At 39.1% G+C, this 21,049-nt stretch overlaps 1 protein-coding gene across 1 annotated transcript in view; it reads right to left on the bottom strand.

The window, feature by feature from the left end:
* LOC144020474 (collagen alpha-1(XI) chain-like) overlaps positions 1–21,049 on the bottom strand; it is an 82,116-nt gene that overhangs the window by 47,205 nt on the left and 13,862 nt on the right. Inside the window, exons 5-9 of the mRNA XM_077524013.1 lie at positions 12,897–13,025; positions 7,414–7,506; positions 6,375–6,458; positions 4,915–5,211; positions 675–740 (exon numbers count right to left, since the gene is read on the bottom strand). Of these exons, the coding sequence (XP_077380139.1) occupies positions 675–740; positions 4,915–5,211; positions 6,375–6,458; positions 7,414–7,506; positions 12,897–13,025 (669 nt within the window). The remainder of the gene's footprint in view (positions 1–674; positions 741–4,914; positions 5,212–6,374; positions 6,459–7,413; positions 7,507–12,896; positions 13,026–21,049) is intronic.

Raw genomic sequence — 21,049 nt, 5'->3', positions numbered from 1 at the left:
CTTTTCACACCACTTAACAGCCACTGAAGAACCCATTCATCGTGTATGTGCTTGTGAAGGTGCAGTGTCACGTCAGGTGGGCTTTTGCCTTGTGTTGAAAAAATTGTTCAACTTGAAAGCAGTTTTGCTATGACATCAGACGATGCATCTAATAGGAGAGGGTTGGCACAGTGATTTCAGAGTGCTAACAATAAATAGACCAACCAGCAGGAAAAGAATCCATGGCATTTCCTAGTAGGCTTCTATAGCAGAGGTGGGCATTTCCACAAATCATCAATTCACATCAATGATGATACCCACCTTCCACACAATGCTTCCACATTTTCGGCGAATGATTTATGATGCAAAGCCTCACAGAAATACACGGGAAGAAAAGGACCGTCTGTTTCTACACTCACCCCGATCACGTAAAGCTGCTTCAGTCAGTGGTCAGTCCGTGTATTTTTTTGAGGCTTTGCGTCATTGTGCACTTGTCGAAAGGTGAGCATACTTTCTGGACCTGGATTCCTCATCAACCCTGATTATTTTTTTGGCAACCAAAACCTGCTAAAAGTAGCTTTGGGACATAAACTCGGCGATTAGCAATAATACATAGTTAGGTATAAAATGAGTGTGTGTTTGGACTCAAACAAGTGGGATGAGTATTGTGGAGTTGATGTTAAAATATGACTTACGGGCTCAATGACAGCAGGCTCTCCCTTCTCTCCTTTCTCTCCCAGGTAACTTTGACTTCCTCCCACCTGTGGACATGACAGGAAACCTTTTCTTAAACACATCAATGCATGTTTATGATGGGGTGGGCAAGAACGTGAAAAGGCCAGACTGACGAGCAGCAGGAGATAGTGATAAAAGTGCCGCAGACTGCTGACTACTGTTCATGAAGATTTAAGTAGCGCTCTGCTGCCTGCTTGGAAAAATAAACCTCAGGAATAATACAGCCAGGGGTTATAATTTGGACTCCCATTTAGTAAGCTTCCTTACTAGACATTAAAAAAAAAAAAAAAAAAAATTAAAAAAAAACCCGACCCCAACTACAGGGGTGGTTACCTGACACTATCCATACAATGACTTCACATGAGTGGAATTCCCAAAGCCCCACAAGAAGGACAGTGTCCAGCAGTTTGTGAAAGTCATGGAGGACTTTTGCGGTGTGCTGGGATTGTAGCCCGGAGAGCGCTAATAGCATGTTGGCGATTAACCCCACAAGGTTAGTCACTTCCTGCCTTAGAGAATCTTCATCTCATAGACACTGGAATAAGTACTTGGTTATAATATAGACAATTCAATTTAAATTTAATATTGCTGGTTTCATCGCCAACTGCGGAAGTGTATAATATTGTTTGAGTCATATTCTTTCGTGTTTAGTATCCATAGGATTTCAAAACAGGGTTCACGTTTCATGTCAGGTTTAGGATTTCAAAATAGTCAAGTAAGGATTTGGGTTTCAGGAAGGAATTAGGATTTCAAAGTAGGATTCCAAATCAGGGGCCAGGTTTCAAGCGGCAGGGTTAGTTTTAAATTAGGTAAAGCATTGGTTAGTATTTCAAAGAAAGGCTAGTATTTCAAACTAAAGTTTGGTTTCCAACAAGGATTTGGATCCTGGGTTTGGGTTTCAAAAATGGTTAAGGAGTCAGATTGGAATTAGGGTAGTGTTATTCCGACACCATTTTTTGGCCCACTATACCGATTCCGATACCCAGTTTTGCAGTATCGGCTAATGCCGATACCGTACCGATACCTAGTTTGTTTTTTTTCCCCCAACATTAAAAAGCTGCCCTGACATTGGTTCAGAGCCTTCAAGGGCCAATAGGATATCTTGGCTCGGCATGCAGTGAACACTAGAGGTGTGCAAAATTTCCGATTCTTAGATTATTCACGATTCGGCCGTGGGACAATCGAGAACGATTCACAAACGTCCAAATTCCGATTATATAAATATGCCAAGGGAAGCGAAACGAGCGAAAAGTACGAGGAACTGAAACGCAGTAGCGCGCGCGGTCTTCGGGACGCTTTTTGGGACGGACCGAGAGTACACATCCACAACTCACGCCTCGAGATTCAAAACAACAACAAGCATGGCTGAGCTGACCAACCCACCTCTTCGTGAGATCAGACCTGCTCCGAAAAGGCAAACAACTTGAGGCGGAAGTATCAGCTAGCTGGCTGCAGTGCGTCGGTTAGCGTTCTACAGGGCGTCGCGCAGTGATACGAACGAACGAACAAAAAAGTAGTGGCTGGCGGTAATGGCGTCTGACTTTATTCAGAAAAGAGTATTGTGATGGAAATGTATCACGCTTTTGAAAACAAATAGTTTTTAGAAGAAAAACGCTTTATTTCCGAGACCCCAGCCATCTTGCTGGACTATTTTCTTTTTTTATTTTCTTCTCGTCCAACGTCGAACCAGAACTGGTGTCACCGATCGCACACACGGGAGGTGAGGATCAAATTGAGATTCATGTTAAAAAAGCCGAACGATCCCATTAATGTTTACACGTTCATGTTTACACAAGTTAAAAAGCAGAAAAGCACTTGAGGGTTTTTTTTTTTGTACCTCTGAGAAACTTTAATGTTTACGTGTTCATCTTTACACAACTTAAAAAGCAGGAAAGCACTTTTTTTTTTTTAGGCATTTGTATTGAAGTAGTAGTTCACATTGTCTTTCATTTATACCTCAATGCACTTTTGAGTGGATAAAAATAATATATTTTTGCTCAGTGCTATGTTTTATTCTGTTGAAGACTGAATATACTTAAAAGCTGTTGTTACAGAATGAGGACTTGAGTATTTTATTTACTGTTTTGAACTGTTAACTTGATACTGAAATAGTAGTTTATGTAGGCCTGAGAGGACTTTTGTACTATTTTTGTAACTAATGTACGAAACATTAAAAGCACAAAAATACATTGTTTTTTTTCTGCTGCCTGGGGGGGAAATCAATAATCGTTTTATAATCGAATCGTAGCCTCTGAATCGTAATCGCAATCGAATCGTGAGGTGCCCCAAGATTCCCACCTCTAGTGAACACGTCACACATCAGTGAATGTTGTGCACAATCAAGACACAAGATGCTGCATCCAAAGTCCTATATTAGCGTCGGAAATAATGGTATCGGCATGTTACTTGTTTGTACTTGCCGATGCCGATTCCACTGTTTTAATGCAGTATCGGTGTCTCTCCCGATACTGGTATCAGTATCGGAACAACACTAAATTAGAGTCAGGGTTCAAGTTTCAAATTTGGCTTTCATGACAGAATTACTGCTTCAAAATTGGGTCTCAAGCCAGGGTTAAGGTCTTAAATTTGGAGTTCCAAACAGAGTTAGGGTTTTAAAACTAGGATTAGGGTTTCAAATTATGGTTTCAAGACGGGTTGAAAGACAAGCTTTAAGGTTTCAAATAATTTCAAAGTAGAATTTCATGACACTGCAAGCAAAGGTTAGGGTTTCAAATTACGGTTTCATGACAGGGTTGGTGTTCCAAACCAGTTAGGGTTTCAACACAGGGTTAATGATTCATTCAAATTTGGTTTTCAAGACAAGGTGTAGAGTTTCAAAGTAGCGTTATAACCAGAGGCGCTACTAAGGTAGGGCTGCAAATTAGAGTTTCAAACAGGTGTTTAGGATTACAAATTAGGTTTTAAAACCAGTGTTAGGGTTGCAGATTTGGATTTCAGGACAGGATAAAGGTTTGAAAAGACAAGGGTTCAAGCCAGGTTTATAACTTCAATGTAGAGTTCCAAGGGCTAACACTTGGGTAAGACTCAACACGACTTGACTGGTGACATGAACTGACAGTAAACACAATGAGACCACAAAGATGGAAAGAAACCAGGCAACTAATGCTGCATTCGAGGATAGTCGAAAGTCGGAGTTATCCCAGCTTTTCTGAGTTCCAAACTGAAAGCGTTCAACACGGAAGTAAACAACCAAAATGGCGGCTAGTGATAAATTGTTTTTTTTATTCTGGTCCTCAAAACAGATTTTGACCTCCAGCTAACTTGCCTTCTCGCACTTTTGCTTCATTTATTGTATTTATCTTATTTCATGAGCATTTCATACAGTTCAGTAGTTCACTGTATAATTTTATGCAGGGAGATATCGGCAACTGTCACGTATGTTGTGTCACATGAAGTTATGTTGAATAATTATGAATGAAGAAAGCTATCTCGTTTTATACTCGAGTAAATTGTGTTTTACCATTCACCGTCTGTATTTTGAAATGGGTCGCCATTGTAGAATGACATCACATTGTGGTCAGTTGGTGAAGTCAGGGTACTTTTTTTTTTTTTTTACCGTGGGATTTCCGAGTTCCTGTGTTCCCGTACACACATCCTGGTTTGAAGTCGGAAAAGTCCAACTTCCCACTTTCCTTGAATGCAGCATATATATAAGCAAACTGATGAGACAACATGAAACACCTGGACAAGACACGACTGGCTGAGGGAGCTGATTGAAAGAAACATTGGACCAGCTTGATGAGCACAGGTGAAAATGAAAACTTAATGATCAGGACAAGGCATAAGAAAACAAGACTTAATGTGATGACAGTTAGGGTTCCAAATTGGGCTTTTACACAAGGTTTAGGTTTTCAAACATGGGGAGATTTTCTGTCAATTTATTTTAAAAGACCCTGATCGATGTGCTTTGCTTTAAAAGCATAATACTTGGTCATGGTGTAACGCATCAGTAGGAAACATTGTCTAAACTGAACAGGTCACTGGGTTACAGAGTTCATGTCAGCAGTGACAGAGAGGTTAACATCTGCAAAATCCTCGAAGGTGTCTACGCTTCAAGCTACAACCCGACACCGTCTGAAACAACAAACACCCCGAAACAACAAACACTCGCTGCATTCCAAAACTTGCATTCCTGATCACCAGCACACCTTACTAATACCCTCCACTTTCATCACTTACGCCGCTCTCCCTGAAGTCGGTTTCGGCCGGAACGCCAGGGCCAAACTCTTCCTCCCCCGTGGAACTCTTGGTTTCAGTTGTCGTGCCATAGTCGCCATAGTTGCCGTAGTCGTAGGGTGTCTCCTCGGTCTCCTCCCCTTCAATCAGGTCGTATTCCCTGAATTCGTTTGTATCGGTGCCGGCGTCCACGTTGTCGTTGGTGTCCACTGAGGCGACGGTCTCTACAGCAGGAGTTGGGTCTGCCCCGACCTGTTCCACGCCTGTGATGTAATCGTCAACATTTCCCTCTTCGTATGTCTGGGAAAGATCCCGGAGGGGAAGAAGGGAGAAGACATGAACATTTAGGAGGCAAGTATATTATGAGTAGACCCACAATATTTCGAGCAGTCCATGCCTGACGAAATAGAATAGAAAGTCTGACGATTTGGTGTGAAGTGGCTTTTTTAGGGTCATTTTAGTAATCCGTCAATTCGTCCGAGAGATTTTGTGTGGTTGCTACCAAATATGAGTGCAATCAAATTTTACATCATCATAGATTGTCTCCTGCTTAAACCTAGAGCAGATTGTTTCTGCATGTACTGAGAAAATTATTAATAATAAAAAAATGTCATCTTGAATATGTTAAGAAAGTGAACAATTGCTCTGTCATCCTCATCCGCATCAGCACGAACATTTCATGGCCTTATTTGACCCGTGACTACTCACGAGTTTCCTGGATTTTTGATTCCTGGATCTGACACTTTTCTAGTACAGATACCACATTTAATGCATCATCCCTCCATAACCTTTTGTAGTCATCAGTCAAGGTGGAAAACACTATTTCAAAACTAATTGAAACTAGCTTTTCTGCAACAAGTAGCACAAACTATTATTGCCATATTGAGTTTTATGCCACCATGCGTCGAGCAGACAACGTGGCTTACGGAAAACAAACGGCCATACTGTTCCCATTTAACCCCCGAATGTTCTTCATTAGGGTGCTGTTTATGTTTGCAATGATTAAGCACAAATTAAGTGCTGCCAAATTCTGGATATGTCAGATGCACGCAAAAGGGAGGGAAGATTTGTCTGTCTGCCTACCAGTTTTCCATTGGTTATGCTTCGCTGAATAACAACGATTTCCTGCTGTGGCCATCTTTACGACGTTGTTTCTCGTGGGGAAAAACTGTAGCATATGCAGCTTGCTGATTTTGACCAAATAAGGGTATTGACCACCATCTTTACATTTCTAAAAACTTTCCAGAAAGTGGATGCTAGTATCAAGACAGCTGATGAATGTGGAATATTAGAGTAGATTTTAAATAATTTTTACAATCTAATGTCACTCGCCTCAAATTGACGTGACTTACTTGACTCATCCATCTTAGTGATTCGAGTGAGACAAATTCTTAAGCATTAGACTGTATCGATGACTCTTAATTAAATATGGTTCTTGACATAAAAAAATAAAAATAAATTACATGGCTCGCCGTGGGCGTTTCAGGCTGACTTCCATCCACAATGGTGTAGTCGTAATCGGTGAAGTAGTCGCCATCTACGAAGGTCTGAAATCAGAAACAAAAATGTACAACTTACCGGTACTGAATATGCAAAACATAATTTTAAATAGTGAATGGTGAGCAACGAGAAATTAATCAAATTATAGCAAACAATATAGCAATTTTTTTTTATGATGGCTCTGCCATTTTTAAGACCTCTGAATTGCAGATGTAAGGCTAAAGAAGGCTATCTTTTCAAATTTTTAAAAATACTTATAATTTGCCTTATTAGTTACCATACAGCCGGGAAAAACAAATTTGCAACAGGTTTCACATAACTTTGCCATCCATATAAATGCCATGTTGAACTGTATTATGGGCTACTATAGGCTCCGCATGAGAATGAATTTGTCAATTAATCATCATTTTTAATGGAATAAATGTTTTGAACATTCCATTGTGTGTATACTGAGGAGTGGTGTCATATGTATGGAGCTCAGCTATGTAGGATCACTTTGACATTTATTTGGTTTATTTCTACAAAAAGTCATTTAGTGTAAAGGTACATCGATACACTGAGTTCCTAGACAAAACATGATGTATGGGACAAAAAGTGTAATTGCTTCACTCTCTAGCCATCCACTGCATAAACAATTACAGTAAAGCTCAGCCTTATGGCTAGTAATATGCTTTTGGCAATACATCAAACTTGTTCATTCATTTGGAACAGCATCAAAATTCTACGGTTACACTTTTTGCATCCTTCGGTTCCTAAAAAGACAGGCTCTTCACGTTGCACTTTCTTGACTTTTGACTGCCAATAAAATGTTTTAAAATGACCAATTTTACTGCGTAGCTGTTTGAGTGTTGGCCTATTAAAAACCCAAATAAAACCTGAAAGATATTAAACTGGGCATAAAACCAAAAAGGAAAATAGAGACAGATAAAAGATGGACAAGAAGAGCACGCTTGTTATTCATGACAGCATCGGCCATGAAAACGGTATTAGTAGCGGCGGTACCTCAGTCTTGGCTCCTTCGGTTGGGGCAGTTTCTGTGGTGAGCGTTCCTTCGCTGTAGTCATAGAAGTCACCATAATCATAGTTAGTAGTGTACTGTAAAAGGGGAAGAAGAAATGGACGGGAAAGGATGCAGTCAATCCATCAATACCGTCATGTAAATACACCAGCACAATGTCATATTGTACAGTATTTACATGGCAAGTGAGAGCAAGGCTGAGTTATACTCGACATGCTATTTTAGAAATAACATGTTCAAATAAATCACATCCATATGAACAGAAAAAAAATAATAATATATGGATGAAAATAACAATAAATCTTGTTTGCTTCCAAACAAGTTATTACGTGGTCAAACATGACGCGTTGCTACACGTAGGTCTCAATGTCAACAATAGCCAGAGGCATTCATTAATGGGGCCTCATTAACAGTGAGTGTGCAGTCCTGACTCATGGTGGGAAAAGGCAAAATTACAGGAGCAAATAGCAGCCACTAAATGACTTATAGCGTTAAATAAACGTGCGGCCTGAGCTCTAAAATAGCCCACATGGATGCGGTGCAAAAAAATCAGCTTCGGTGATATAATGTTGCTGTTTATTTACAGCCTAGCAGTTGAGCCACTCAGGACAAACCACACAGGAAATGGATGCAACTTTCTGTGATTAGCATACAATCTGGGAATTGATGCTAGCCTAAGCACCAATTCAGAAAGCGTTTACACTAACTTCAAAAGTAGACTCGAAGGCACGCTTTAAAAAATAGCTAAGCATTGCTGTCCCACGACTATTGAGTTAGTCATATTTTCTTTTTGGTGGGGAGGAGTACAAAGGGATTTACAGCAAAATGACTCATTAAGTGTGTTACATTTGTCAAGAGTACAGATAAAAATGGGGGCTCTTGTTCTCTGTGTTCCCAGTACGTATGTGGATGTGCCTTTACATTTAAGGTTCACATAAACTTCCAAACACATAATCAAATTTACACAAAGATTAACTAAGAATACATGGAGCTAAACTATGTGTGGCTATCTACAACTATTGTCTATCAGATTAAGTGGAGTAAAGGTTTTATAGTAATGTATTCTAAATTCATCATCAACACCTTTGCAAATGTCAAAGGTAGAATCAAAAGATTTGCTATGCTAACCTTAAACTAATGATGTCACAGTTTACTGAAAGGAGGCATGCTATTGATGTTTGGACTTTACAAGAAAGAAGAAACATGTTTTGAAGTTGTACTTGACAAAAAAATAAATAAAAACAAACTACTGATGTTACACTTTCCTTAAAAGAAAGCACCTTCTTGGTGTTGCATTTTCCTAAAAACAAACAAACAAACAAACAAACAAACATTGCTTTTATTTTTCTAAAAAGAAACGATTTCCACTGCTACATATGATGAAGTGTTTGTTTGAGAATCTTTCATTTCTTGGATAATTAACGGTGCTACCATTTAGTAACACCCTTTCCTCCCACCGTGCATTTATTGACAGTTTAACAATACTGACGACGTAAATTAAACTCCAATTCCTGATATGTATTACAGGGATTAATATTAGTCCCCTGGACAACTGTTGACATTGTGAGAAAGTGATAAAAGGCACAGTGTTGGCTCAACATCCGTCCGGAGGTCACGCTAGGAGCGAAGGCCCGGCCAGACAGGCGAGACAGTCTGACAAGAAGGGAGAGCGGGAGGGTTGATGGATTGTGGGGGCGTGGATTTACGACGGTGAAGTGCTTGGCTGGGAGTTTCACCGCGAGGCTCGGATGAAATTGGAATTGGACGGGGACTTGTGCACACATATGGACACGCACTCCCGTATCACTCCCGCTTCCTCTTTGCTTTTATCCCGGGTCGCACACATGTGGCTGACAACTGCAAGTGACGGCAGGGTCAAGGCGGTTGCTCCCTGGCGGAGGTTTCCATACACATCCATATGTAAATCTGTCTAATAGTCTTTAATGAGGGGCACTGCATGAAACATTTGTAAAAAATTAAGTATTGCTGTTGTTCTTTCCTAAAAGGAAAACACACAATAGATGTTAGACGTTCCTAAAAAGAAGACGAACCATTGATGCTGGAACTTCCATCATAAGAAAAATTACTGCTGTTGCTCTTTCTTATAAGGAAACCAAACTATTGATGTTGTTCTTTCCTAAAAGAAGGCAAACTCTTGATGCTGCACTTCCCTAAAAACAAAAACAAAGATCTCCTCCATGCACATTTATAATGAATAAATCTGTCTAAAAAGCTATAATGAGAGGGACTGCGCGGAACATTCCAGCTATAATGTTGCCGGTGAATAAACTATACGTGCAGCCAAGCTGTCTCACTCTCTCTCTCGCTTGTCTCCGCTTGACAGCCTCCACTAGAGCGAACTTGATGATGATGAAGCAACATTTTCCAGCCACTTCTTCCACACTTGAACTCAAGTGAGTGAGAGAGAGAGAGAGAGAGAAAAAAAAATTCCAGGTATTGGGAGTCTTGCTGCATGGAGGGAAAGGAAAAAAGGTTGGATTTCGGGTAGCACAGCCTGCTGAACTCGTTAGTGATATAAATCACGGGGCCACTCCAAAGCGGGGCTCGGGTCGGGCTTGGCGGCAGAGACAAAAAATGGGGAAAGTTTTCCAGAGTGAGCTCATCAGTTATTTGGTCAAACACTTGACGGAAAAATGTCAGCTGACAGCAGCAGCTCTTATTAGAGACGTAACACACAAAAAATGAGTGAAAACTTTGAAGGGCAAGGAATCATATTCCGTCACTATGGATGACCTACACTTCACTATAAGGGAGTGCACAACCTTGTGATTTCCCACAGCCAAAAGCTACTAATCAAAATATGGGGGGGTGGGGGGGGGGGGGGGGGGGGTGATTTATGAAGACAGAAATGTCCACAAAGCAATTCTTTAAATAGATATATAGAAATGTTTTCAGTTTTGTCAATTTCAAAATGTATTTGTATAATTTGAAGGGCAACGAACTTAAAATTGTAGTTGAAATGGCAGTTGAAGCATGTGATGTCTCCTAGCCAATCATCAAAAGTAGTGGCGGTAGTAGTGGTTGTTGTTATAATAATCATAACAAAAAAAAATAAAAAATAAATAAAAAATAAAAAAAATAAAATAATAATAATAATAATAATAATAATAAACGCGGGCGGCACGTGGCTGACTAGTTAGCACGTTCCCACCCCAGTGCTGAGGACGCAAGACTGAGTCCAGGCTTCGGCCTTCCTGGGTGGAGTTTGCATGTTCTCCCCATGCCTGTGTGGGTCTTCTCCTGGTACTCCGGTCTCCTCCCACATTCCAAAGACATGCATGGCAGGTTAATTGTGCACTCTAATTCTCCCTAGGTGTAAATGTCCAGATATTCAGGATGTCAATTGAGTATACTGCCCGAAGCCGGCTGGGATAGGCTCCAGCACTTCCGCAGCCCTTGTGAGGAAAAGCGGTTAAGAAAATGGATGGATGGATAATAATAATAATAATAATAATAATATTAATAATAATAATAATAATAATAATAGTAATAATAATAATAATAATAATAATAATAATAATAATAATAATAATATAAAGTTAAGATGTCCTGAAATAAAGTAAATTGCTAATTTTTTTTTGATATTTTCAGTAGAATATTGAAAGTAATTTTATACCAGGGAACCTTATTTTTTAACTTGAACCAACACACCTCACTGACTGAAGACGGTCGAACCATGTGACTTCCCTCCACAAAAGAGCAAGTAAAATAAAATAATAAAAGATTGGAGTTGCAATTGCCTAAAAATAAACTAATACATTATATGCGTGTTCAATATTTTTTGTGTACATTTGACGTCAGGAAGAATCACATTTGGTAACTTGAGCCAAAATGGATGCCACACACCTGGCTCTAAGGCAGTAAGGCATGTGACTCTGCAGAAATTAGCAAATAATAATAATAATAATACTAATAATAATAATAATAATAATAATAATAATAATAATAATAAGAAGAAGAAGAAGAAGAAGAAGAAGAAGAAGAATTAAACAGACTCAAGAACTCTTTTGTCCACCATGCCATTGTACTCTACGACTCCTCACTGTGGGGGGAGGAGGGTGTAGAGTGCACTTCACTTCACAAATATGGCACTTTACTGTACTGTACTGTACTATACTGTACTGTATTTAATTTAATTTGATTTATTTAATTCAATCTCTGGTGTAATAACCTTATTTATTGATTGATTGAATTTTTATTATTATTTTTAATTATTATTATTCTTATTAATTATTCTTATTAATTATTATTATTATTATTATTATTAGTAGTAGTAGTAGTAGTATTAATTCAATCTCAAGTCTAATAACCTTATTTATTGATTGATTTAATTTTTATTTTTTATTTTATTACCTGTTCTTATTGCTGCTGGAAATGTAAATTTCCCAGAGGGAGCCATCCCAAAGGGATCAATAAAGTCAAGTCTAAGTCTAAGTCTAAGGAATATGTTTTCATAATTAGAGAGGCAAAGAACTATCCATCCATCCATTTCCTTAACTGCTTACTCCTCACAAGGGTCGCGGGGGTGCTGGAGCCTATCCCAGCTGGCTTTGGGCAGTAGGCGGGGTACACCCCAAACTGGTTGCCAGCCAATCGCAGGGCACACAGAGACGAATGACCACTCACTCACAAGCACACCTAGGGACAATGAGAGTGCTCAATTAACCTGCCATGCATGTCTTTGGAATGTGGGAGGAGACCGGAGTACCAGGAGAAGACCCACGCGGACACGGGGAGAACATGCAAATTCCACCCAGGAAGGGCGGAGCCTGGACTTGATCTTGCGTCCTCAGTATTGGGAGGGGAACGTGCTAACTAGTCAGCCACCCAATATAAAATAAATATAAATAGAAATAATATAAATATAAATAAATAATATAAATAATGGTAATATAAACTGAGGGCAAAAAGATATACGCAAAAAAAAAAGGTACCATTAAATGTAATGAAAGTCATTTATGTGATACTGCTGTATAAATGTTAGTAATAAAATGATCATAAATTATTTTGTAAAAATTTAACAATGTATGATCATATTTGCACAATTTAATATGTGAATGTCGACTTTCCTTGTAGAGTGTTCCCTCACTTTTCGCGGGTGTTACGTTCCACGCCAATCCACGGTAGGTGAATTTCCGCGAAGTAGAGGACGGTAAAAAATTTTAAAAGTTTTTTTTTTTTTTTTTTTTTTGGGATGGCGAGTTACACCTCTACTGAGCCATAATGAAGCCACCACACATTTCCCACCCTTCCAAACACTTGTTGACATAGTAAATATAATAAGAAAAATTGATTGGTTTGAGTAATAATCTCTGAAAAACCCACAAAATAGCGAGGTACAACCCAAGATAAACCCCGTAATATACGAATTTTGGACCTAAATACAAATCAGTAATAAGTGAACCGCAAAGTAGCGAGGGACCACTGCATTCCTTTTTCTACTGACCTCTTCTTCAGGTTCCTGGGCTTGGGGGGTGTCCTGGTGGTTGGGGGTTTCACAGTCGGGGCTGTAGTGTTCACAGTAGTCATATGCGGCTCGGGGGTCTGCAACGATCAGCAGCTGCTGGATGTCACCCTGGACCATGACAAAGACAGACAATGTGAGCTAAAACCCCACAAAATAGACCCAAATCGAGTGTTCACATACAAAGAGTCTGCGGCTTCTACTTGATTAACACAGCATGGCGATCATAAAAGGTGACAGTAAAAACACAACAAGCAGGATGTGGTAGAGCACGATAGGCCGTAATCCTCCTGATATAAAAGATCATTAATCAAGGCTCAAGGCGAATCTGCAACCTATTGTAGCATCTGCCACGGGAGAGGCTGCCAGTCCCCGTGCACAGCAGATAAATAACCAAGGTCTGTAGTTATCGCAGGACGTCTGGTTTTCATGAGCTTTTGGAAAAGGAAATTACATCTGCACCGCTAACTCTGTCGTCAGCCAACACGCCTCACTCTTAGGCAAGTTGAAGAATGTGACCACTTCCAGCCAAACAGCAAATGAAATTAGTGTGAATAAACAGTTATAACATTGTAAATGTCCTAAAATATTTTTAAAATTTTTACTTTAGATTTATTTTCTATCTTTTTTTTTTTGTATAATTTTGACACACAAGATGTTATATTGGGTAACTTAAACCCTTAAACATGTCTCAGTATAAATGTAGTGGAACCCGGTGACTTTTCCCTGCCAATCAGTAAACAAATGAAAAATAACAACAAAGCTGTATAAAGTCATAAATGTTTTCAAATAAACTGTAAAGGTAGTTTTGTACAATTTTGAAGTGCAAGAAACTCGGTTTGTTAACTAAAACCTGTAGGATGTCAACTCAGGACGCATGTAAGGAATTAATTCAACATACGTGCTCTTTCTTTAGCTTTGATTGCTCAGTAGTGTGATGTTATCCATCGAATATAAAAGTGGTAGGCAAGTTTCTGCATTCTGGCTGCCCAGTCAGTATAACAAGGATTTGTTATTAAAGTGAAGTTAAGTTGTTGTACTTTAACTTCTTTTTACACTTGTCTGACAGTCAAGTTGCTACACATTCTTCATACTACGAGACAGTGTTGTTACAAATGATGCAGCGTGCACTAAGACGCAACAACAAGCCGGGCAGCATAGTGCTTATTTGTCTGTTTGTCTAGTCTTTGTTGTTGTTAATGCGCAGGAAGTTGTTGATATCCGCTTCACATCCTCAGTTCTACGTTTATTAATTCTGTGTCGTAGGATGTTTACGTTGAAATGTCAGTCCGACAGGGAAGCCCACAAGACAACATGCACTTCATGCTAAGCTAAGCTCGATACATTGACCATTCGAGCCAATTAAGTTAAGAGTTAAACTTAACTCTATTTTCCAATGCAGACATGAACTCAACACATTCAGGATTTAAAAAAAAAGTTACAATCAACCTTTTTATTAGCCTAAATATACTAAACATAAGCTAAACATGACACATTTGGCTTTTATGCTAAGATCAATTCAAATTATTTTAGAACACCCAAAACCTAAATTTACCATTTTCTGTCTTCACGCTAAACTAAACAAGGCATTTGACTCTTAGCCATCATGCTAAGCTAATAGCCTTCATGATAAGTTAACTTTTGCTAAATTAAACTCAATACTTCCTGTTTACAGCCTGAGCTACATCATATACGCTATTGCCTTCTTGCTAAGCTAAATGCAACACATACACTTAAATTTGATAACTCTCAGCCTGCCTGCAGACCTAAACTCAACACACTCAGCCTTCAGTTAAAACAGACTAAAGCTATGTTAAACTCCAAAGGAGGCAATTCCAGGTCCTTTCGGTTGAGTAGAAGCACCTTTGGCTGGGTTCTCTGCCACCTGTGTTGTACATTACTCTTTATCATACACCCTAACCTAAACTCTTTAGTCTTTAGCATACACGCTAGCCTAAATGTGAAACGTTCAGCCTTCAAGTTAAGTTAAATCATGTGCCGCTGGTCACATTTCCATATTATAACTACAACATTCATAGAAAATCACAATGTCCAATGCTACTCATGTGATACTTGGAGGCTGCTAACACTCCAACCTAAACTAAAATCCATCCAGTGATTTTCTGCCGCTTATCTGGGGTCGGGTCATGGGGGTAGCAACTTTAGCAGAGAAGCCCAGACTTCCCTCACTCCAGCCACTTCGTCCATTTCCTCTGGGTGAAACCCAACATATTCAGGCTAAAGGAGTGTAATTAATTAGCATATCGTTATACACGCTATGCTACACACAGCATGTATGGCATTCTAATTATATCAACTCTTAAAGCACATACTAAACTAAATGCCGCATCTACCAGCCAGAATGTGCACTTTTGGCATTTATGATCACCTAAACTCCTAGATTCCTACTACAATATAGACTAAAAAAAAATTGCCACATTCAGCCCTCAAGCCATGTTAAGATAAACTAATGTAGTCTACACACATCCAGCTTAATGTGAAACTAAACTTGAATTCAACTCTTTTAACTTGCACAACTTGACAGATTCAGCCTTCACATTTATTTAAAATCAACCATTTTAATCTAGATTCTAAACTCAATGCAACAAAACTGAAGCTGAAGAAGTGCCATTTCGAGTTTGCATATTTTATTGTTTTATGTCTCACTAACGACGGTTAACTTGTTTTTACACTTGTACGAATAATAAAATGATAGTTTGAACACTGCCCATAGAGTTTTAAAAAAACAAGATGGTGACAGCTTCACTCTGGCACAACTCTCTCTCTCTCTCTCTCTCTCTCTCTCTCTCTCTCTCTCTCTCTCTCTCTCTCTCTCTCTCTCTCTCTCTCTCTCTCTCTCTCTCTCTCTCTCTCTCCCTCCCTCCCTCTCTCTCTCTTAGATGACATCACTCTGGCCTGCCCCTGACACCAATCAGGGCCCACATTTGTCCAGCTCAGGAGGTGACACACCATCCAGCTGCTTACTCCTCCTGTATGTGAAAAACTCACATGCTTTATTTCTTTTTGCATTTCTGATTGCACTTACACAAGCGATGTGGGAGTGGAACAACACACGCAGATGGAATTTGAGAAAAAAAAGTCGCACAAGGACAACAATTAGCCGAGGGAAGTGTGCCTAACACTCTCCAGATTCCCATCCCGACCGCGGGTTTTAGTAGCAGTGGCAAAGTCTGAAGAAGTCTGCTGAGATGAGAGCAATGGTGCTTTATGTGAACAGGATGTGTGGGATAGCATCACATTAAGTGCAATGGAATCTCGTGATGTGTAGCCGTAATGCTAAGCTGCACTTGAATTGTAGCCAGGTGTCTGCTTATGGTTCTTCGACATTCAAGCTAAGCCAAGTTCAGCACTTTGATGCTAAGGTAAACGCAGCGCCTCCTGCACTCATGCTATGCTATAAACTTAACACTTCTTGTCTTCCTACTAAATTCAACTGTTGTAACTTTTATGTTCATAAACGCTGCTGTTTTAGCCTACACACTAATCTGAGCTCAGTTCTTTCTACATCCATGCAAAGCTAAACTCGAGACATTAACGTTCGAGCTTACTCAACTTTTTTTGCCTACCCACTACCCTAAACTCAAAACTCTGCGTTCATGCTGAGTTCAACTTAACTACTGGTTGAATTTCCCCTACCTTCACGCTAACCTAAACTCAGCACTGGAATTTATGCTAATCTTAAGAATTCCATGGACAGCCAGACACGACACATTTAGCCTACATGCTACCCTTAACTAATTGCTTGCTTTAGCAACATGACAACATTTCCCCAAAATGACAATCTGTCAAAATGCCAAGCCTAGTTGGAATGGCCACTTAAGTACAAGGCAGCAAGAATTCAAATTTGGAAAAAATCAAGTTTTTTGTTTTTGGAAAAAAAAAAGAAAAAGAAAAAAAAAGAAGCCTTTTTTGGATACGTTTTTGTGTACTATCGCCTATGAAACCCTGGTCAAAAAATGCCTTCAAATTACAGAACGTTGTTTTTCTCAACACATCTCTATTACCGATCCATTTCATCAGACACTCGGGGAACCCATTCTCTAATTAGTTGACAAATTTCAGTCAAAAATATCTGCCAACAAGCAGATACGTTCCAAAATTCCAAGGGGTTCTCAAAGGCTGTGTCTGGAATGGCGATTAGGACAGCCATCTCACCAACTTTCTCCTCATCGTATTTGTGAATAAAAAAATGTTTTAAACTGCATTTTATTTCCTTTGTCCGTTATTTCCTTTGTTATACATGTTATTTTCTTTTAAAATGAATTAATTATTTCCGTGGTATATACAGTAGTTAATGTATCGCTGTCACTCGCTTGTGCCATGTTGTTTTCCTGCTTGCAATGCAATGGTCTTATCCGGTTCAGTGACCATCAAGGTTCACTACGTTTCCAAGTGCATTGTGGGTAATTTTGAGTGTGCAACATTTGGACACCCCTGCAATATCCTGTGACCCCTTAGTAGTGCACCATGTAGGGAAGAGACTTCACAATCGGACACAGCCCAAGTCGACGTCAAAATTAACTTGACTTTTCACGACTATTCATGAGAAGACTACTAGTAAGGGCAATATAATCGGGGTCAAGTACTTTGTTAAACTTTTTTCTTCTTCTTCATTTTTTTTTTGTTTGGAGGAATTTACAGGCACTTGAAATGTTTTATTTATTTATTTCAGAAAATTACACAAAGAGGGCGACCACTTAAGTACGTCCTGCCTTCATGCCAGGCAAAACCCAAAATGCCCCACCTTCAATATCAACTAAGTCACATGTGCCAAGATCCGGTCCTCGAGGGCCTGAGCCCTGCATGTTTTCGAGGTTTCTCTACTTCAACACACCTGATCAGGATCATTATCAGGCTCCTGCATAGCTTGCTGATGATCTTAAACATGAATCAGCTGTGTTGAACGTGGGAAGCCTCGAAAACATGCAGGACTCCGGCCCCCGAGGACCGGACTTTGACACCACTGAACTAAGGGATAGAGAACCCTGTTCCTCGATAACCAATGTCCTGCTTGTTTTCCATGTCTCCCTCCTCAACACAGCTGACTCAAATGCTCAGCTCAACAGCAAGCTCTGTAGAAGCCTTACAACAATCATGTCATGGAATCAGGTGTGTTGGTGGAGGGAGACATAGAAAACAGGGGCTCTGGAGGGCCAGGGTTCCCTACTCTTGCTTTACGCTTAATTAAAGCAGATTTTTCCTGTCACCATGGTAACCCACACATAACACTTTTAGTTTTCATGCTAATCTATACTCTTTTAGCCTGCACAATTAGTTATATTAAACAGTTTTTATTTAGTTCTCAGTCGATCCAGGTCAGTACAGATGGTCCCGCTCAGTCCATGTATTTTTACGAGACTTCGCACCAGAAAAACCTTGCCTAAAATGTGGGCATCCGTCAAAGACAGGGCTGATGGAGAGATGGAAGTGCCCACTACTGCTAACTCAATTTGTTTAAGCCTTTGTGCTAATTAACCCCAAAGGTGGTACAATTAGCGGAGCTCAACCAAACAAAAGTCTCATTTCACAAGTGACTCAACACCATCTGTATTAAATATAAAAAAGTGGGAGCACAGAGGCTACATAATTGTTAGACCTGCAGGGTGAGGATATGTGTCTACCAGCTGTGGAATGTGAACACATGCTGATCATTACTCCAGCTTCTCCTTGCACTTCCAAGACTCCTGCATCTGCCACCCAGCACTAGGCTAAAATAGTTGAGTATAGCTGTGTAAAAGAATAAAGTGCTGAGGTGAGTTTAGCATGAAGGCTGAAAGACTTTAGTTAAGCATGAAGGTATGCTGAGTTTAAACATGAAGACAAGATGTGTTGAATTTAGCTTAAAATTAAGGTAAAGCATTCAAGTTCAGGCTAGCGTGAAAGCTAAAATTGTCAGTCTAGATTAGGCATGAAGGCTAAAATAAACCAATTTAGTGCAAAATTTAAAGTTATTAAGGTTATTTCAACATGTTGGCAAAAACTTTAATTTAGCTTAACGCGATGGCTAAAAGTGTTGAGTTTAGGTTTGCATCAAGGTAAAGTGTGTCATTTAGTATGAAAACAAGTACTACTGAGTTTAGTTAGCATAAAGGCTAAAAATGTCTGACAATAAGTAAAATAAATTAGGGCAACGTGGAGATAAAATAGTTGAGTTTCATGAGAGAGCATGAGAGATAAAAGCGTTGCCTTTAGTTTCGCAAGAATGCTTATTAAAACAGTAGAGTTCAGGTTAGTGTGAAGGCTAACATTGTTGGGTTTAGTTTACCAGTCAAGCTAAAAGAGATGAGTTTAGTATGAAGACAAGAAGTGCTGAGTTTAATTTAGCACAAATGCTAAAATGCTCAGTTAAGCTTACCACAACTTAAAAAAAAAATAAAAAATTAATGAAAATGCTGAAGAGCTGAATTTATAGGTTAGCATACAGGCTAAAAGAGTATCGTTTAGTAGGAAGACAAGAAGTGCTGAGTTTGGCTGACCATAACTTTAAAAAAAAAAAAAAAAGTTAAAGACCTGAGTTTTTAGGTTAGCAAAGCAGGCTGAAAATGTAGAGTTTAGTATGAAGACAAAGTGCTGAGTTTGGCTGAGCATAGACGCTGAAGACGCTGAATGAGTTCAGTCATGCCGAGTTTCACTTAGAACGAAGGGCATAAGAATGACAACTTCAACATATCACAATTTGAAGGTGACACTTAGATGTTTGTGTGTGCTCTTTAAAGAGTAAATAGCTTTATTTTAGTGGTACTGTTGTGCTGTACAGTGGCTAATTATTTTTTCTTACACTTACACAACAGTTGGGAATGTTCACATTTTTGGTTATTTTATTTTTTATTTTTTTTTTTGTTTTTTAAACCATCAAGGCCTGAACTAGTGATCAAGAATTACAATGCGCAACTATGTGAGGCTGGAATGGATGAATTCACTTTCCATTATTTCCTATGGATGGAATTGTATTTTCTGAGCATAAACATATGCAACTTTTCAGCACAGCTGGTTACATTCCAAAGGTGTCAAGGGGGACTGTGTAGTAAGATCACAACAAAACCTGAAGTCAGAAAACATATGGCTTATATTATGTGAACATATGTTACAGTAATGACAATACAACAACACAATATAGTTTTAATCAGCCATTAAGCAGGAAGCAATTATAACCCAGGCGAACATATGTTTCAATGTCTTAAGAGTGTCTGATGAAAAACACCTCAATGTCTGTTTAACTTAGCTGAAAGGCCAAATGTATCGTGGGCAGTTAAGCAGAAAGTCTACAAGTGTTTAGTTTTTATTTGTATTTTTATTAATCCATTCATTAGCTGAACCACTTATCCTCACTCGTGTCATAGGCATGCTGGAGCTTTTCCTCTTTGGTTGAGAGGCAGGGTACACCCTCAACTGGCCACCAGCCAATCACAGGTCTTATTTATTTTTATTCAACTTTTATTTCAATAACTAAAAGCATGAAAGCTAAAAAAAAAAAATGTCTAGTCTAGGTTGGCTTGAAGTCTACAAGAGTTAATTAAATTTAGAATGAAGGTAGAAAATGCAGACTAGTTTTGAAACATGACGAGATAAACTTAAATGCTAAAGGAGTTTAGTGTAGTACATAGTTTATGGTGAAGTTTAAATGAGTTGAGTGTATCTAAATTAAGGAAGAATGAGGGACTCAGCACAAAAACTAAATGAGGTGAGTTTCGTATGTAGATAGAAAATGGTGACTTTAGTTGAGCATGAAATTCGGAAATGTTGAATAGACCTTAGCGAACCTTAGCGTGTGAATTTAACTCAACCTTAGAATGTAGGCTAAAATAGCTAAGTTTTGTTTAGCATGATAGAAGAAAGCCTTGCATTTATTTTAGTATTAAGACACACCAAGATTAGACTTAACATCCATCCATCTATCCATCCATTTTCTTGACCGCTTACTCCTGACAAGGGTCGCGGTAGACTTAACATGAAGATAAAATATGTTGACTTTAGCTACGCAAGATGGCCAACCGAGTTGTATTTAGGTTAGCATGAATGAATGAAGTTTAGATTGGCATGCAAGTTAAAAGAGTAAACGTTAATTTAGCTTGAACTTGAACACTAAACACATCAAATTTAGTTTTATATGAATA

Source organism: Festucalex cinctus, chromosome 1 (assembly GCF_051991245.1).
Source record: "Festucalex cinctus isolate MCC-2025b chromosome 1, RoL_Fcin_1.0, whole genome shotgun sequence".
Taxonomy (NCBI): Eukaryota; Metazoa; Chordata; class Actinopteri; order Syngnathiformes; family Syngnathidae; genus Festucalex; species Festucalex cinctus.
Note: the sequence above shows the minus strand (reverse complement) of the source record. Positions and strands in the feature narration are given on the sequence as shown.